The following is an 18,731-nucleotide window of genomic DNA, read 5'->3' on the forward strand; positions in this document are numbered from 1 at the left end:
CCAGGTTCTTTGAAGTCTCTAGCAACACCCCTTCTTCATTCCTTTCACAATGCCAATAACCATCTTTTCCTTCATGTTTCCCAGCAAGCATATTCTTGGCAACAGAGGAAAGAACGGCAGTCTTACAGGAAATTAAATGTATGGGGAACTGATAGTACAAATATATTTCCCTCCCCACTTCCCTGTATGTTTGTTCAGCATTAATAAAGCATGTGGGTGTTAAATCTCACAGGAATCAAGTACAAGGGCAGAGAGACGGCCATTTAATCCATGATTTCTGCTTCCAGTGTCAGGGCTGTGCTGTTTAGATCTGTATTGTGGCTCTGAAATGATACAGATGTCCAACCGACTACAAGTTTGGACAAGCGTTTTACCGTACACAATTTGACACCAAGGCAAAGCATAACTAAGCAGTAGAATTCTGCTATATTCAGAAAGGTACACATTATTGAGCAAAAGTAAGGGTTATTAGTAGTGTGTGGGAGGAAGAAACAGATTTCTCTACAAGAAGCAAAGTCAGCGCTATTGGCTTCTGCTACTTCAGGCAGTGGGCTGTTGCTATTTTAGGCTGGGCTTCAGCTACACAGAATGCACAATTACAGTTATTATTCAGTGCTTCTTTTCTGGGGGTACGCAAGGGTATGCAGAACCAGCACTCCCCGCCCCCCGCAAATGTTAAAAGTGCACTTACTGTAACAATGGTACTGTTGTTGATGATGGTATTTATTCCATTTACCGTATATACCGCCATTCATCAAAAGACCTCAGGGCGGTTCACAAAGAAAGACCCTTCTCTCTGCCTGAAAGAGGAGGAGGTTGGTGATCCAATGAAGCAGAGGGTGCTGCTACATGTGGTGCTTGTGTGTGTGCGTGCAGAGGCTCTTTAAATAATGGGGGGGCAGTGTGAAAATATATATATCAGTGGATTGGTAATGGTCCAGCAAATTCTTTCAAAATCATGGGAGAAACTCATCCATTTGGGTGCCGTTGCTGCTGTCACTGAAAAGCAGGCATCCAGGTAGGCTGAAGCTGTGAGCCATTGGGACATGGAACCACTTGCATTTTCCCCCTTGCAAGAGCACTAAAGGCAGAGCTCAGGTGGCCGGACTCAGCTGCAAAATAGATGTATCCAAACACCTCTGTCGGATGGTATGTTGTTCTATGCCTGGAAAACAACAGGTAGGGTTTTTCTTTTTGCTTGCCAAGGATGCACGATGATCTTCAGATACCGGATAAGCTCCCTTCGGAAGGCAGGTTGGGTGCAGGCATAGAGATACATATTGGCAGCAGTGTTGGTCATTTCCAGCATGGTCCCTATATCTGCCACAATGTTTATGGTCTTGGAGTAATCTTTCCTTTCTATGTCATAGTAGCAGGTCTTGATGATGATTTGGGTAACAAACCTTGTGGTACAGAGATAGGCAAATGTCATTGAAACTGTCACCAGGAGGATAATGGACTTCTTTTTTGGTTTCCCTAAGTGAGTTTTAGGTGGGGTTCTATGCAACACCTCTCTCGAGAGACAGTGCACCTTGTTATGGCGCATTATCTGTCTTAGAATGAGGCTGTTCAAGGTGAAGATGATGGTGTATGGGATAATATAGAGCAGAGAAGTCTGAAACCACACAAGCGCTTCAACGTATGTTCTGGAGAGCTTAGGGTTATACTTGCAGATAGAAAGTCCTGTAGCATTCTCCACTGCCGAATAGTTTGACCAGTAATGGGGGATGGCCACAATGTAGCTGCAGACATGGATCACACCAATAGCATACAGTGTGTTCCTGGCAGAACAGATTCTCATCTTTAGCCTGAAGGTGTTGATAGTGATAAAGCGCTCAATGGTGAAGGAGACCACCAGCCAGACAGAAGTGTTGACTGCACCGTAACAGAAAACATCCCGCAGGGTACACCAGGGGTCACTGTACCAGAATGGTCTTTCACTGAAATGTTCTGTGACCATCTCAAGGAGGACAAAAAGAACAAGGACCACTGTGTCCGAGATGGACATGGCCATGAGATGGTACCGACTGGAAGGGGCAATACGACAGTTCTTTCGCCACAAGATGAACAATGTCATAATATTTGCTGCAATGAAAAACAAGACCATGTAACCCAAGAACCAGGACCAAATTCCATACCTGGAAGCCTGTAATCAATAAACCGTATGCCTAATACATGTCAGTGTAGCCCTGACCCCACCCACTTTGTGCCTTGGCCCTGTATTTTCACAACACTTTTGTCTTCTTGTGTCCCCTCCACTCTGCTGTTCCCTAGACCTGTTTCCTCTGCTAACCCTTATATCTGCTTGTTCTGTTTATTCCTTCGGCTACCCTTCACCTCAACTGAGGGACCTCGTCTCAGTTTAGCAGCCCATTTACTCTCCATATACCTCCCCAAAATCTGTATGAAGTATGGATCCCAAATATACGACATTCTCCTCTCTCATAGATGTTGAGCTACAAACATTCCGTTGCGGTTTCCTTCTCCCTGAGCAATTCAAATATTTGGAAACACTGTCAAATCAGCTCACTCAATTGGCTTCCCCATTGCAATTATTACTGCAGATAAGTCCATCGTACATGTTGGGTAAACTATTGCTCAGCTGGCAACCAAGGATCAGGTTCCAAGAGAAAATAAAGCTAATAGAGCTTCCTCTTTCATGGCACTATGTTAAGGGGTTGTATCCAGCATTTGGCATCCAACCGGGTAAGCTTTTCACTAAGTTCTCCACAACCGTAGAGTCGGAATATAGAATTCTGTTGACTTACTCCACAGATGTAGAGTCAGAATATAAAAGTGCATTTCTGCCAATGTACTCACACAAGGTATCTAAAATAAAGATACCAAACCACCTTGTGTGAATACATTGGCAGAAAGGCACTTTTTATGTTCTGACACTACAACTGTGCAGTAAGTCAACGGAATTTTCTCAGGCCATTGGTGGTCCTTCAGGAGCTAAATTATACCCTGTTCTATCCCCTGCAAATTGGGAAGAGTTATTTAGATTATCATTCAGCATCCTAAAACATCTATGACTGCTTCTCTCATATTATTTTTAAATGATTCCAATGCTATCAGTGTAAACACATTTGAAGTAAATTTCAAGACGGTAGCAAGTCATGATATGTCAGCTGAAGATAACCGAGAAATAAGCTCAAAGCAGGCTCAGCTGGAATACTGATTTGTAAACATCTCTAATGGCTGTCAGAACATGGAAGAACTGCATGACCATCACTTGCAGACATTATACAGGCTGTCAGAAATCCCAAGGACACAAGAGGGAGAGCAGCTTCTAAAGCACCACCCAGCTTTAAGGACTGTTTTTCTCTCCTCATTCAAAACTGTATTCTTCTTCTCCCCTTTCAGTGAGAAGCCCCCCCCCCCCCCCGGCATCGCTGACTGTTGCTCTACCAGACATTAAATCTTTGTTGCTTCTGTGGTTGTATCCCTTGCTCAGGAAGACAGCCCAATATGGGGAGACATTTCTAATAGCTGCTTATGTCCAGCATACTTACATGGGATCCCGATTATTGCTAGAAGCGGATAGAACACTTTATTTAGTGTTACCATCCAATGTTCTGACGGCATTCTGAAATCCAGTTCTCTAGCAAATGTCTTGTCCGCTAGTGTTAAAAGACAGTCCAGTATTTCCTTATGGCAGGACTGTCCTGTGTTTAGCTTCCTAATTGCTATCTGTTTAAATAATCAGTAACTTAATTTAATTTAGCACCTACAAATCTCAGGTTAATTATTATCAGGTTAGTTATGAAAGGAGAGGATATGCACAGAGACAAGATTATGAGCACAAAATTAAACATGATCAACTAAAGTGGTAGAATAAGGTCATGGATATATGTGTAAATTCTCTAGTGCAGGCAAAAAAAGGATGGATGCTGCTCTAGGTTCATGACTGAATTTTAGCCTTATTTTTTAAAAAAATTGCCCCACTTGTCTCCGATTTTACTCTTTAACATGTTTGTTGCTATTGCAACTTTGATTGCCTTTCATATGACAAGAATTTGCTTTTTGTATTTCAGTTTTATGGCTCACGAGGAAGGAAAAATTTAACTCAGAAAATGCCAAATGCCACTTGACACCAACACCTGAAATGTTCTTCTGTTTGGAAAGCCAAACACAACGATCTTCCCAATATAGAAGAACTACGCACCAAGCAGAAAGCCTCCCACTATTAAGGTGATAATCAGATAAAGGTCCCAGGAGAACTGAAACAGGTGTATCAAATACAAGAAAAGGAAATGTGAGGAAACCATGCCGTTGCAAAAACTCATACAAGACCTAATAAATGCAAGAGTTGTAGAAGTCAAAACCACAGTGAAGAGAAGCAGCAAGTGCAAGAATCTCTTGAGCCAGTCACCAGTTTCACCTCAAACCATGTTATGTGTAGTTTGAATTTGATCTTTATAAGAGTTTTAACAGTATTCAAAGTAGGATTATATATAAATGTTATTTCTGTATACTTGTAAGCCACTCTGGCAGTTTTTCTGGCTGAAGAGTGGGCTATATCCTTTGAATGAATATATAAAATGCCCACCAAGTGTGCTGTGTGTGTATATAAGGAGAAAAGAGCTGCACCCGAGTGGGAGGGATGGTGCAAATTCCAGCTTCCCTTTAAAGCTAGCTCCCAGACCACTTTCTTTTCCTTAGCCTGTGATTTTCCCATTGGTTCCTTCAATTGCATACATCTGCTGGTCTTAGCTGTTTCCTACTCAAATAGAACACCCCTTCAATTTGTTAGCAAAGTAACTACTGCATTGTCCAAGCCCTAGATAGTACTTCCAGACAACAGCCATCTCATTTGAATGCCCAACTACAATTCTTTATCCTTTGCTTTGTGGCTTGTTAATGCAAGTCACACACCCCTTTCCTTCCTATGTGTCACCTGTTTGATACCTAAATGGGTAGGAAGTGAGGGTCAGGTGTAGTGTAATGACTATGAATATGAAAAGGCAGGGTCTCCCTCAAGTAGCATTTAGCAAAGGAGCTAAATAGACAGGGGGAAGACACTATTTGCCACATGAAAGGCTGCAGATTCCCTACATATTTATTGTCTTATCTTACTTCCTCACATCTTGTCAATGGGCTCTTCATCAGCCTGCGCTGTTGAATAGCTCAAGAGGAAGAGGCAACACTTGTAGAGGTTTAATAATTTCTACAATTAATGGGTGGTATTAAATTAAATAACTGTGCAAGCCCAAGTTCCACCTGGGCAACAGGACTTTCCCTCCCCCTCCCCCCACGCTAACCAAAATATACTCCAAAGTGTTGGGGAAAGCCACAGAACACATTTAATTGGTGCACGGGGGGAGAAGGGGAAAATGTTCTGTGAATACAACCCAATGACATTATGTTAAAACTTGTTTTGCCCAACTGCCTACCCTAACACTACACTTTGGTGACCATGTATCTTCTTTCTATAGCTAAGAAGAATGGAGACTTATGAGCAAGTTGCTTATAGAATTTTCCAGTGTTTTGGCTAGTATATTATCCAAGTCAGAAGTGACTTTGATATAGACCAATTACTCCAAGAAATCCTAATAAGCTAGCAAAGTAGTAAGCATTCCTCCAATTACTGCAAAATGGAAACTAAGATAATTATACAGTTCCCTGAAGTACAGTACACAGGGAAGTAGTTATATAGCATGTGCAAGCACACCCAGCTAAAGAGAACTTTCTACTACAGCCAGTATCTTCTGAAGACACACATTTAAGCAATTCAGCTCTCAGTTCTACTTCACGTTTGTTCTACAAAGATAGTCTGTGAACCGTTATGTCCAAGGCATAGAGTAAGTCCTGCTAGGAGTAATCAAGACTGGTGAGGATATATAACCCTGCAGACCTTGTAGTTTCCTTACTAAGCACACCGGTCCGCTGTAAAGAGATCACCAGAAACTATCACTTTAACTTGGATATGCCACTAGTACCTGAACTGTCATTCTATATAGAAACAATAGGCTTTTCTCATATAGGTGGTGATAATTTTCATTGGCACCAGACAAGTTTTAGCTGAAGCTTCCCCCACACCGCGCCCCCCGATCATAAAATGCCTTCCATAAGTGCTTCTGCAACCTTATCATAAAATATTCCTTTCACTGCTGACCAAATACAGAGACTTGACTTATCAAGTTTAGTCATTTATGGAGATGGTATATAGAATATAGTCTACAAATATAACCAGGATTCTTGAATTGTTTTCCAGTTCATATGACAAACTACTTGAGAGTTTTCAGGTGTATGAAGAAGGGAACTGTGGGTGCCACCAATCAAAAAGGCGCACACTGTGCACAGGGTCCATTACAACTTGCACTCCATGGTCAAATCTGTGTTTCTTGCCACTCCAAACTGGAGAATCGTGGAACACCATTTTCACTCTGTGATGCCTCATGTCGGTGCTCACATTTATCGTGAACTGCAAATAAGATAAATCAGAAACATCAAGATCTGGACCTGTCAAATATGAATACTATTTACTATAGGATTTGAATGTGCAAATTTTAAGAATAAGCTTTATCATTTGAGGAAATACTTCCTCACAATATAATAATTTTTCTAGCAAAACTGGTAGAAAGATTGCACAGGACATATTTTTGAAGCTATGGTTGAAAAGTACAGAAGTTCTAACACTTACCAAAGTAACTGTCATGCCCATGACTATAGGAATATATATGAAATCAAGAGTAGTGATCTGCAGCAGACAGCAGTCTTGGTCAGGGTTCATGTGGACATCTTTGTACCGGATGGGTGGTTGAAGATGTTTCGAACACTTATTCTTGAAAGACTTATTCTTGAAAGAAATATGCCCATTAGTTCGCTAGAAATTGATTCCATAGCTATTAACTTTCATAACTGCAGACTATTCCTGAAATATTTTCGATTGCTGCTTTCTATGTCTGTTTTTAATTGTGGTTTAATATTATAAGTTTATTATTTTACTATATTGTGGTATATAAATAACATCCATGAAATTGCTAAGTTGTTTAGTTTTCATACCTGCCTTTGGAATTTGAAGCTGAATTCCCACAGTGAAGGCTGTCGACCAACTTTTTTAGACCAGAAAAGCAGACACTGATGCAGAAAAGAGAAAGGTTTCTTTTTAAAACAACAAGAACAATAACAACAACACTATAGCTTTAAAGCAGTTTGTACATAGTCAAATTAATACACTTTGCATTGCCCATGAATCAAATTGTTATTTTTTTACAGTGCTATGAGGCAGCACAGAACTTGCTAAAAGCTTAAAACATGCTTCTGCCCCAAACATTACATGTGAAATCTGTGTCAAACATGACATAAACCAGTCATGTAATACAGCTATTTGCACATAGCACTCACACTGAAACACCTGAAAGTAAAGAAACCAAGAGCAGAAAAGTGATGATAAGATGAACTAGTGGTTTATTATTAGTTGAAGCTTCAGGGCACATAGTTGTGCATTCAGGTTAGGGGCATATATTCTGTAGAGAAGTTTATAATCACATGGGACACTTCACAGTTATCAAGGTACAGTTGGTGCAGAACGATTGCTGACAGGGCTAAAGACTCGTCAGCATATTAACGCTCAGAGATCTACAGATTGTAGATTTGCTAGTGGGCCAGGTTCAAGATGTTATTGTTGGTATATAAAGCCCTTAACAACTTTGGACGATTTTACCGACAAGATCACCTAACCCTACATGCATCCACAACTGCTTTGATTGGCAGAATTGACCCTTCTGCAGGTGCCACATATTACCTGTTCTGCATTTGTAAGAACTTGATTGTTCAATGTGGTAGAGCCTGCACTTTGGAATTCCCTGCCCATTGAGATCAAGCATATACCTTCACTATACTCTTCTGGTGCCTGCTAAAAACATTCCTGTTTATACAATGGTACCTTGGTTATCGAAAGTAATCCATTCTGGAAGACTGTTTGACAACCAAGATGCAAAGAGCAGCCTGCAAAGTCAATGGAGAAATTTGAAAAAAACAACGCAGCGGAAGCCTTACGAGGCATGTTTGAAAATGGAAGCAAGTACTTCCGGGTTTTCAGTGTTCGAAAACCGAAATGTTCGGCTTCCAAGACCCTTGAAAACCGGGGTACCATTGTACAAGCCTATCCAGATGCTTAGAAAGTTGAGGTAATTTTAATATGTTATGTATTTTAACTTGCGTATGTTTTCAAGTCGAGTTGTATTTTTCTTGACTTTACTGTTTTATCTTTTGTAAACCGCTGAGTTTTTATTATTATTAAACAATCCCCTCCTAAAGAGAAAAAGACCCAAGTCCAAAGGCAACAATTGCTGATTCACTCTCCTTATAGACAATAAGAGGGAGACACTCTTCTATTCAAGGGTGATTCTTCCTTTTAGACCTAGGTATTGTATAGATAAGAGCCTACACTAGTAACAGTCTATCTATTGTAAGCAACAAACCTTCATTCTTTATAAAGGAGACATGCACAAGCCAAATTTTAGTTAAGTTCAGAAGCATGCAGCAAGGAGCTTTCATGCAAACTTGCCTCTCTTCATAGCTTGTCAGAAGCATGCTCCCCTGTTAACTATCCCACTCCTCTGAGCAGCCTTGGGTATGAGTTACAAGGAGGAAAGTAGTTTAACACATGAATACCTCCTAAGGGGCTGAGGACGTCATCCACATGTCAGCTGCCCTACCCTTCAGATGTGTACCATGTGGCCTGCTGCTCCAAACAGTGGGGATGTCCTTAAGGGCAAACTTCTGCTGACACCACAACGGCTCCAGTGTCCCACAGAAGCTACACTGGGAAAGAGAAAGGGAAATTAAATACAAGATCTGGATTCAGTAACCAAAGGGTCCAAGTTCCTCTGCCTTGCATGCTCAATGTGGTCATCTCCCGTAAGAGAGAGGAGACTCTAAATGAGGAATACCCAAATCAAAGTGTAGAGGCTCTGTGGCTGCACAGTGTGCAAACACACTGCTATATACACAAATTCATAACTTGCATTTCAATAATGCAAAGGTGCAATGAAGTAAGATTGATGGCAAATGGCTACGCTTACAGAATTTAAGCAAAACCATAACTGTTACTGCAACACAGATTTTTGACATTTAATTTCCTTTTATAAAGTTAATTTACAAATACACGGGATGCTGATTGTTAGTATGACTGCACTATTAGCTGTGGACACCAAAGCCGTTGTGATGTGAACACGAAGAATCAAAGATGTCAATCCTTTTTTTCCATTAGATTGGGAACTGGCTAGCTCACAACCTCCTAGGAAAGAAAAAATTGACAAGGGAGTACAAGCTGCTTTGAAACAGATATTAGTTGTGCATACACATTGCCATTGGACAAGGAAAATGTTAATCTTGTATTTGAAGAGTAAACATCTTAATTTCTGCTTTGGCAGGTCAAAGATCAGGCACTCATAGAATAAGATGCCCTTAGAAATCCAGAGCCAAGGCTTTAATAAACAGTAAGTAAATATGCACAAATGTGCTGCTGGCAAAAACAAAGCCTGTCCAAAAATGTGAGTTGAGAAGTGGGCTCAAACACATGCATTTCATTGCTTCAACAGAAATACAACACCACACCACTTGGATAAAGGCACATTTCTTCAAACTTACTTTTGAATTTTTGAGAGTGCTTGGTGTAGTTTCTGGGATAGCTGGATTCCTGGCTACCTGAGAAACAAAAGGTCTGTACATGTGGTACAAAGACCGAATTACACACGCACGAAGGCAGTACAACTTTTCCACTGACTCTGGCTGTAAACGGACCGGAAGGGATGCATTTCTGTTGTAGTGCCTAAAATGCAAACAAAAACTCATGTAAGACAAATACCAAATTTCATGCAAAGACTACTTAAACCAATGTTTCTCAGACAGAGTTTGCTCCCCCTTTTGAGATGTATTCTGTTTTTCGCCACACCCTCTCCAAACCCAGGACCAACTATCTGTTCCACATAATGTCAAGCATAGATTCATTTGAAGTTATGTTCATGTAGCCTGCTTGTGTGTCAAAGAGATCTATGGATTGGAGCACTAAGCCAACACTGGAATTAGAATGAGAACTCCACAAGGCATCTTAACATCTCCTAATAAAAAAAGGGGAAGAGCAATGACCCTCACTAAAACTAATGTGAAGAGTGTATGCAGCCCACTCATATATCTTAGTTGGTGAGTGAAGGGAGGTTCCATCTGCCTCAGCATCCCTGCCCTTTTAGGTGAACCCAGAAAAATACTAAAAATGGCAGGTATCTGACAAAGTCAAACTAAGATTTGACCCACTGAAATCAATGGACTAAAGTTAGTAGAGTTCACCATTTTATTTGGTCTGCTCCAAGTATGAAAGTCATATACCACCCTATAACACCCCGCCATCACATTTATTTAAAATGTTCGCCACCATGGATTTTTCTCCTGTACTATTCGTCAACATATGCATAATCAAAGTCCAGGTTTATAGTGGAGAACCAGATAGTTCAGCATTCTAAAAATGCTGATCATACCTACATGAAAAATCTTGTTAGTAAGATTAATATAGGAAAAAAATTGAGAAGGAATTCTAGCTGAATGTACCAGGTCATTATGCCTTTCCCCATTCTCATTAATGCATTTATCATGTACCATATACTTCTGATAACCAGATTGTTGGAAAACGCCCTGCGGGTACCCCTGGAGCCCCAAACTCCAAGCATCCTCCGGTATGTGCAGCCCTGGAAAAGGCATTTCCCTTCTCCTCCAGTGCGCTTCAGCGACATATATCAAATGATATATGCAGACTAATCTTCTAGCTTAACACAGCAAGAAGCGTGAGACATTGTAGAGCTAATCAACGTATTTATTAACACACTATGTACAGACGAAGGATTCATGGCGTCTTTTCTCTCCAGCTCCGAAAGAAGAACAGGCAGAAGTAAAAGCAAAAGTACAGTACAATAGCTAATACAGCGGAAGAGGTAGGACTGTCTAAGTGTTGCTCACCCATATTTTAATACCCTCCCTCACACAGTAATACAAGTGCAGTCACATTAACAGCAATTAGTAAATGAAGGGGAAATCTGGGTGCGTCCTATGGGGCGAATGCAGGCTTTTGCTGAAGCTTGGAGAGCGAGAGGGGTCGGTGCGCACCGACCCCTCTCGCTCTCCAGGCTTCAGGAACACATCCGCAGCCTAGGCAGCCCTACGGGTGGTCCGGCAAGGATGTCTAGGCTGCGGATAGCAGCCTGCCGCCCGGTGGGCAGGGCGCCCTGAAGCAGAGCGCCCCCCTAGCCAGGCAGACATCCGCAGCGTGGGGAGCAGCCTGCTGCCGGGCGGGCGGGGCGGCCTTAAGCAGAGCGCCCCCCTCGCCAGGCAGACATCCGCAGCGTGGGGAGCAGCCTGCTGCCGGGCGGGCGGGGCGGCCTGAAGCAGAGCGCCCCCCTTGCCAGGCAGACATCCGCAGCGTGGGGAGCAGCCTGCTGCCGGGCGGGCGGGGCGGCCTGAAGCAGAGCGCCCCCCTCACCAGGCAGACATCCGCAGCGTGGGGAGCCTTGCCGGAGTTCCCGGCAAGGCTCCCCACGCTGCGGATAGCAGCCTGCCGCCTGGCGGGCGGGGCGCCCTGAAGCAGAGCGCCCCCCTCGCCAGGCAGACATCCGCAGAGTGGGGAGCCTTGCCGGAGTTCCCAGCAAGGCTCCCCACGCTGCAGATAGCAGCCTGCCGGCCCCGGGGGGGGGGCGCCTTGATGCAGAGCGCCCCTCGTCGGGGCAGACATCGGCCAGCCCCACAAGCTCGGGGGACAGCAGGGAGGTGCAGCGCCGCCATCCCGCTGTTCCTCGACCTGGTTCTGTTTCCCCGACCTGCTTTTGGGGGGGAAATAAAGGGAATTTCCCCCCCCTTTATTTCCCCCCCAAAAAACTAGGTGCGTCCTATGGGACGGAGCGTCCTATGTGGCGAAAAATACGGTATTTACAGTTACAGTTACTTTAGCAGAAGCTGAAAAAAACGAGTACTACACAAAACACTGAGCTGGTCAACATAGTGATATAGCCAATTATGCCTCTTTGCTGTGATGCAGACACTGGTGTGCTCTCCTTGTCCATCATTCATAAAGCCAATGCAAAGCTTTGTGTCAAAATCCAGTGAGCCATATAATATCTCCCTACTGCTGCACAAGAAAAGAATTCCATTAATTTGACCTCCATGCAGTGTGCCAGTTCTATGTTATGCACATGGGAGGACTGCAGACCCCATCCTGCACCAAATCTAGCCTACAGTTCAATTCTCCACTCTTCCTGTATGATGAGTTACTACTGACAAAAAAAAAAGAGTTATAAATTGTCATACCTTCTATAAAGTCTGGTCCAAAAGGCAGCAGTACAAGTGACAATCCAGGCTTTTCTACAGATAAGAGAAAAATTCACAGTATCTTCTGGACGTATGTAGGAAGCCAACACCAACCAAATATCAATGGGATAGTTTTTGCCTATCACCTCATCAGAATCATCTGAAGGAAAGGGAAAAAAACTGTTACTGACACTCATCCTATCAAGTCTTCAAGGCTAGCAAGAAATGGACATTGCTTTGCTAGAACTAGGCTCCAAAGTGCGATTTACAACACCTTGCATCATGATGTAAAGTTGGCCCTCTCCATTGCCCCTTTTCTTGGTTGATTATTAATGGCTACTTTATTCTGGCAGGCTTTTGTCATATATGGTTAATAAATGTTTTTATGCTTGATTTTAATTTGTTGACTGTTTAATATCATTTTTTATACTATTGATGTTTTAAACTTTGTAAGCCATCCCAAGTGGTGCTTTTGCACCAGACAGGGTATACATGTTTTGATTAATTGATTACACATATGGGGAATTTCTTTAAAACACTCAATTTTTTAAAATCGTCTTCCACACACGCCTCAAGGCAATCAGTGTCAAGTCTGTTACAATCAAGAACCTGGCAGTTAGTCTTTGCTCCCCAGCGAGTGCTAGGAAGTTATCAGCACAGTCAGCTGCAATATAAAGAGTTGCCCATTCAAACAACTTCATCTTCTAAGATCGTATTTCAGGTACTGACTCAAGTTCAACCAGTAAGCTTCATGGCTGGAACATGTCTACAATGGCTTTTGGCTAAGGTTTTTACCAGCTACAGAGGTAGTAAAAAGGAAGCTTGCATGCCAAATAAGGATAGAAACTTGAGAAACTATATAGCTCTCTCTCACACAAAGTAATTAATTTGACAAATGGGAATGATTGATTAAATCAACTCAGCTCTTACCTTTATGTCTCTTGCTTTTCTTTTTTCCAGACAATACTGAATCATTGGCGATATCCTTAGAATCCATTTCATCACAACTATCACAAGATTCTGCCACTGATAACACTTCATCAGTAGGCACATAAGAGGCTTCCAAACCACAAAGTGATTTTGCTAAAACCACAAAGAAAGAACATATTAAGATACAAGAGCTGGCAAATATCTATGTTGAATGTTATCCTAGTAATCTAACTGTTAGAGGAGAAATAAACAGCCAATTGGAGGAGAAATAAATAGCCAAATAGCCAATTTTACCAAGCGTGATTTGTTATCTGCACCGGTGGTGAAATTTCCAATTGCCGGAAGTACTGTGGTAGCACAAAATGTTCAGCTTCAAAGTACAGTGGTACCTCAGGTTACCTACGCTTCAGGTTACAGACTCTGCTAACCCAGAAATAGTGCTTCAGGTTAAGAACTTTGCTTCAGGATGAGAACAGAAATCATGCTCTGGCGGCACGGCGGCAGCAGGAGGCCCCATTAGCTAAAGTGGTGCTTCAGGTTAAGAACAGTTTCAGGTTAAGAACGGACCTCCGGAACAAATTAAGTACTTAACCCGAGGTACCACTGTAAACTAGTTTATGGTCCAGATTCCCTAAGGAATGGAAGTTACCAGTTTGGCTCTGATTAAAACTTTACACAGGAGAAGCTATGATGGGAATTAGGCAAGCCAAGACAGGGAGTCCAGAGGCAGCGGGTCTGAAGGAAGGGTGAACAGCAAGCAACAGACTAAGTAAGAGAAATCTGAACATATGGTAAGAGAGAATGGGGCTTGAGAAAAAGTTCAGAGGTGACAGGGAAACTGATACAAGAAGTATAAAAGAAAAGTTTGCTTAGTATACAGAGGAGTTTTAAGAAGGCTAGCTCATAACACATTCTGGTTACAGAAAGCAAGCAAGAGAGTAGTGGTCCTGAAAAGCAGGAAACTTGAGTCAATGGATGATTGAAAAATGGAGTTGGGGAGGAAGAAATAAGAAGAGCCAAAAAGAAAATGGGACTGGTACAATGCTATATGTTTGTCCTACACCTAGAGGAGAAGCTGTGTACACACATACATGTTTTTATTTGTACTCCGTCTTCCCATAGTTAACACCACGCTCAAGGCAGATTACAACAAGAAAACACATAATTACAAACATAAGGTAGTCATGAACAATAATTGAACAGCAGAAAGTACACAATCAAATCAAGCATTTTCCAGATAAATCGTAAGATATAAAATGGGGAAGGGAGATTTGGAGGACTGTGGACTCGGGACATGAGAGTGGATAGCACTACTCAATCTAGACTGCACATAGAAATTCTGTCATTTGCATCTTCAGCTGTTTGTGCATTTAGAGCAGTAATGGGGCTGATAAGCAGATATGATAAAAGCAAGTAGCTGAATTTTATTTATTGATTTATACTAACCATCTGGTTATTTGACTACAGGGCTCTAATAGTTTGTTAGCCTATAACAGCGTTTTCTAAGTTTCTGATAGCGAGCGTACCTTGTGCTCACTCTTCTGTTCTAAAGTCCCACATATACATGCATCAAGGATACATGGGGTCTCCTACTCTGACAAGTCTACAGTGATGGAAGCAATTAACATAGTTGCTTAGGGTCTTGTCCCGGTGGGCAATGTGGTGGTCCCAGGTGCCCCGATTAGACCACACCTTGGGACCTAATTCAATCCTGCAGTGTTTACGAGATTTTTTTTTGGGGGGGGGGGTAGAGGAAGGCAAGAGGGCACCGGAAAGCGTTGGACACCAAAATACAGATTGCTAATTTTTTAATGCCAATATGTTCCCAGTGGCTTCTGTAACGACTCTCCATGTCGGGGGAAAAACCCTCCGTGGGCCATTCAAGCCCGAACTCACCTTCCTGCTGCAGCGCGTTGGCCACAGCCTTTTTCACGCGGCCGGATTTCACCACGGAGGGGTCCGAATTCGCATAATCGGCTACGGTCACTACAGGAAGAAAACGAGAGTTTAAGGATCCGGAACAATAATGGCCTACTCCGCCCCCCCCCCCCCGGTCACTAGCACTGGGCCTCAGCGACTCACCGAGCTCCAAGCAGACGTCGCCGGCCCGAGCCTTGAGACGTTTCCGGGCCCCGCGTTTACGCATGGCAAAGTGGACGCAGTTACTGGCCGGTCTCGGGGCGCCATTTCCTCGGCGACAGCCAGGCCGTGGAGCCTCGCTCGTCGGCTCCAGGTAGCTCCTCAGCCATCCCCGCTGCGGCCGGCCCCGTAAACCGACGTTACCGGCAACTCTCGCGACATCCAGAAGCGCCCCGGCGCGCGAGACGGACGCAATCGGCCGGCGACGCCGACCCGTTACGTCATCAGCCTGCGAAAGTCGCGACGGCTCGTTGAGGCGCGCAGGTTTTCCACCGCTTCGCTTGCCTCGTTTCTCACCGATGGCAAAGTGGTTGGGCGCCGCCGCGCTTTCATGCGATAGCTCTTCTTGAAAACAACACCACGGGTCCTTCCTCTTTTTAAGGCTTTCCCACGGTCCTGCGCCCCAAGTGCGCCCCTTCCAAGAGACAGGGTGGCGCCGTCTAAAGAACTGCGATCAGATTTCCGTTCAGCTTAAGCTTTAAATCACTCTCAGGCGACCCCATTTAACAAAGTTGTTGAGAGATCTTTTTCAGGATGAAACGCCAATATATTGTGAATTGCCTTCTGGGCATCCAATAACTTCATACCACTCACTGATGAAAGAAATGTTGCAAACTTCGTTGATTCCTCTAAGTAGCGACTTTTTAAAGTGTTCTGCAGCATGATAGGCAAGATAATGAAATGTACATCTTTTTATTACTCTTCTCTACAGAAAGTTAAACAGAGTTCCTCCAAGGCAGGCATAAGCAAACTTGGTCCTCCAGATGTTTTGGGACTACAACTCCCATCATCCCTAGCTAACAGGACCAGTGGTCAGGGGTGATGGGAATTGTAGTCTCAAAACATCTGGAGGGCCGAGTTTGCCTATGCCTGCTCCAAGGTCACCCCCACGGATCAGTAGAGTAGCTTTTTTTACATACAACAACCCTTAAAACACATGGGGGCAAACATCCGCCCCCAGCTATGCCCATGCTAGGTAGTAAAATGGGTGATACCCAGATTAACCTACAGGAGGCCACAACTTAAGTGGGGGTTACACTTTGGGGTTTGTACCAAAGCCAAAATTGCATATAATCAAAGCATATTGGGTGCAATGGTGGGTGGGATTGCTAAAGTTCCCTCCCCCTCAGACACCTGTCTGCCTTAATTTTTGCCATCTGCATAAAGCTGAATGTGCACAAGTTAAATGCATGTAAATTGCCAGTGTACTGTACTTCAGTTTATTTCAACCTTCCCCATTCAGGTTCTAATAACTTTTACATTTTTTCTCTCAAACAGTTGCCTCATCTTTTCTCCCAAGTTTCCCCAACTGAATTTGTATTATAATATCAAAGGATCACACTCTAGCATAAACCTGAAAGCATTAAATTCTGATAATTGGCCTAGTTCACTTACCATCAGCTTTTTCTAGATGAGAGGAATCAATACTCATTTCTTCTTTCACACAACACTTACAGTTCCTCCTCCCATCTTCTAAACAGCTATAGCTGCTCCTGCTGATAAAATCATTACTTCCAGCAACTTAGCCAAGAATTACATATTTAGAGAGCACTAGGCTGTGTTTTTTTTTTTTGTTATGCAGTAACGAAATAACTTGATTTATATAGACTAAGAAAGCCTATAAAAACGAAACCAACAGAGCAGAATTCTTTATGCAATTTGCCACATTGGGGGGGGGGTGACCATAAATATGCTGCAAACAGATAAGGGAGGGGGGAAAGCTTAGCTTTCTCATAACTGCAGATTGTTGATCTGCAAATATTAGCAAGTGAATTTTTTTTAACATCGCCTCCTGCTTAATTGTAGATCAAGCTGCTGTTAAAGGCGCAGCTGCAGGAACAGATTAAAATATAGATGTGTTGCCAATCTCAGAAGATCTAACAAAAAGCCCATTTTGGTTCAATCATGGTCTGCAAAATGTGTACACAGTGATATATTCAGTGTTAGAGGACTAAAGCCATTCATGTTTAAAGTTAATTTCAGATAAATTAAGACTGCAATCCTAAACATGCACTTTCTGAGTAAACATGCATAGGATTGTGACAAAGTTTAGCAGTTATCTCACATAGGAAATTTAATTATTCAAATTTAACTGATGATTTGCTATGCAGAATGCAGCAAGCTAAGTGGTCCAATATCTTAATGTAATCTACACCAGAACTTAGACACTAGAAAGCTGCTTTACTTTGTGCTGGTGTGCATCCTAAGGCCTAATTAGATTTAGGCTGCCTGTAAGAAACTCCTTTTTAAATTTAAAAATACTGTAATGGTTTTTAGCTCAAAAGGTAGTAAAGGGATTTAGCAACAGCTTAAACAGCTACAGAGAGTATGAGAACTATACCATTAAGGAGGTACTTTGCAGTGAATATAAATACTGTGTTCATCCTCCTAGATTACCTTTATGGTCTGCTACAGTGGATTGCAGCCCTAAAGCCGCAGGTCTTCATCCCTACTGCTGTTCTTGTGCCACTGAAAAAAGTACAGAAGACTGGAAAAAAATTGAAGTACTATATTGAATTCAGTGAGACAATCCTCAGTACCTTATGTGTATGCATTATACACTGTGCTTTGATGTGCTCAGACCATGATGTCAGATTTTAAAAAACAGGTGTTGGCACTTTCTGTGAGCTTGGACATTATTTTTTTGCCTAACATTAACTGGTTTCCTCTCCTATTTCACCTTTCTCTGCTCCAGCTTAGCCTTGATGCCAAAGGATATCTCAATATTTCATACTGCATCATGAATTAAATGTTTATTTATGGAAGTTGGCACTGGCTAATAATTCAGAACCTTCCTTCCTCTCCCAAGTACAGCTAGAAGTCATGTCTCTGGCAGAATAGAGAAAACTTGGAAAGAGGCCCATTTCCTAGCAGTAGTACATACTCCAGCCTAATAAGCTCTTTAGCTAGACTCTCCTTTAGATTAGCACATGGAAAATGAGTTTTTGAATCTTTTTACTTGGATCGTATATGTATGTGCAGGACCTTCTCCCAGAATTGAATAGCAATACTGTACTGTGCAACTTGCACCCCAGTGCTGTTTATTGGACTCTCAGATAGGCGTCCACATGATCCCATTAATTACTGTGTGCTTTTAGGTAGCTCCCACTGTTTCCAACGGACATTATTAGGACGGCATGATCTTATGCGCCTTTACTCAATAACCAAGCCCCTTAAACCTGTGTTCCCTCACTTAGCTTGTGGGGAAGCCCCACTGAGCTCAACAAAACTTCAAACAAGAACAGAATTGGGCTGTTAAATGCAAGCAGGTGGGTGTGCACTGCTATGTCCCGCTGAGCATGAGCATCAGCACCCACTTCCAAGGGGCAAGGACCATTCTGACTCCAAGCCAGCCAGCCACT

At 42.7% G+C, this 18,731-nt stretch overlaps 2 protein-coding genes across 2 annotated transcripts; both read right to left on the minus strand.

The window, feature by feature from the left end:
• Positions 1-788: 788 nt before the first annotated feature.
• On the minus strand, positions 789-3,623 carry LOC308586637 (putative G-protein coupled receptor 139). Its single transcript, XM_081193365.1, has 2 exons — positions 3,516-3,623; positions 789-2,085 (listed from the first exon to the last, which is right to left on the minus strand). The coding sequence occupies exons 1-2, from the start codon at positions 3,586-3,588 to the stop codon at positions 1,160-1,162; spliced, it is 999 nt and encodes a 332-aa protein (XP_081049491.1). The 5' UTR covers positions 3,589-3,623; the 3' UTR covers positions 789-1,159.
• A 2,513-nt stretch (positions 3,624-6,136) lies between these two features.
• TMEM183A (transmembrane protein 183A) lies at positions 6,137-15,535 on the minus strand. Its single transcript, XM_081194759.1, is given in 9 exon segments — positions 6,137-6,427; positions 6,647-6,802; positions 7,009-7,083; positions 9,601-9,781; positions 12,301-12,460; positions 13,231-13,383; positions 15,127-15,216; positions 15,313-15,379; positions 15,382-15,535. Coding segments are annotated over 9 exon segments (1,101 nt in total). The 5' UTR covers positions 15,418-15,535; the 3' UTR covers positions 6,137-6,244.
• Between the last annotated feature and the right edge of the window lie 3,196 nt (positions 15,536-18,731).

The sequence above is a fragment of the Podarcis bocagei genome (assembly GCF_964188305.1).
Source record: "Podarcis bocagei genome assembly, chromosome: 5".
NCBI lineage: Eukaryota > Metazoa > Chordata > Lepidosauria > Squamata > Lacertidae > Podarcis > Podarcis bocagei.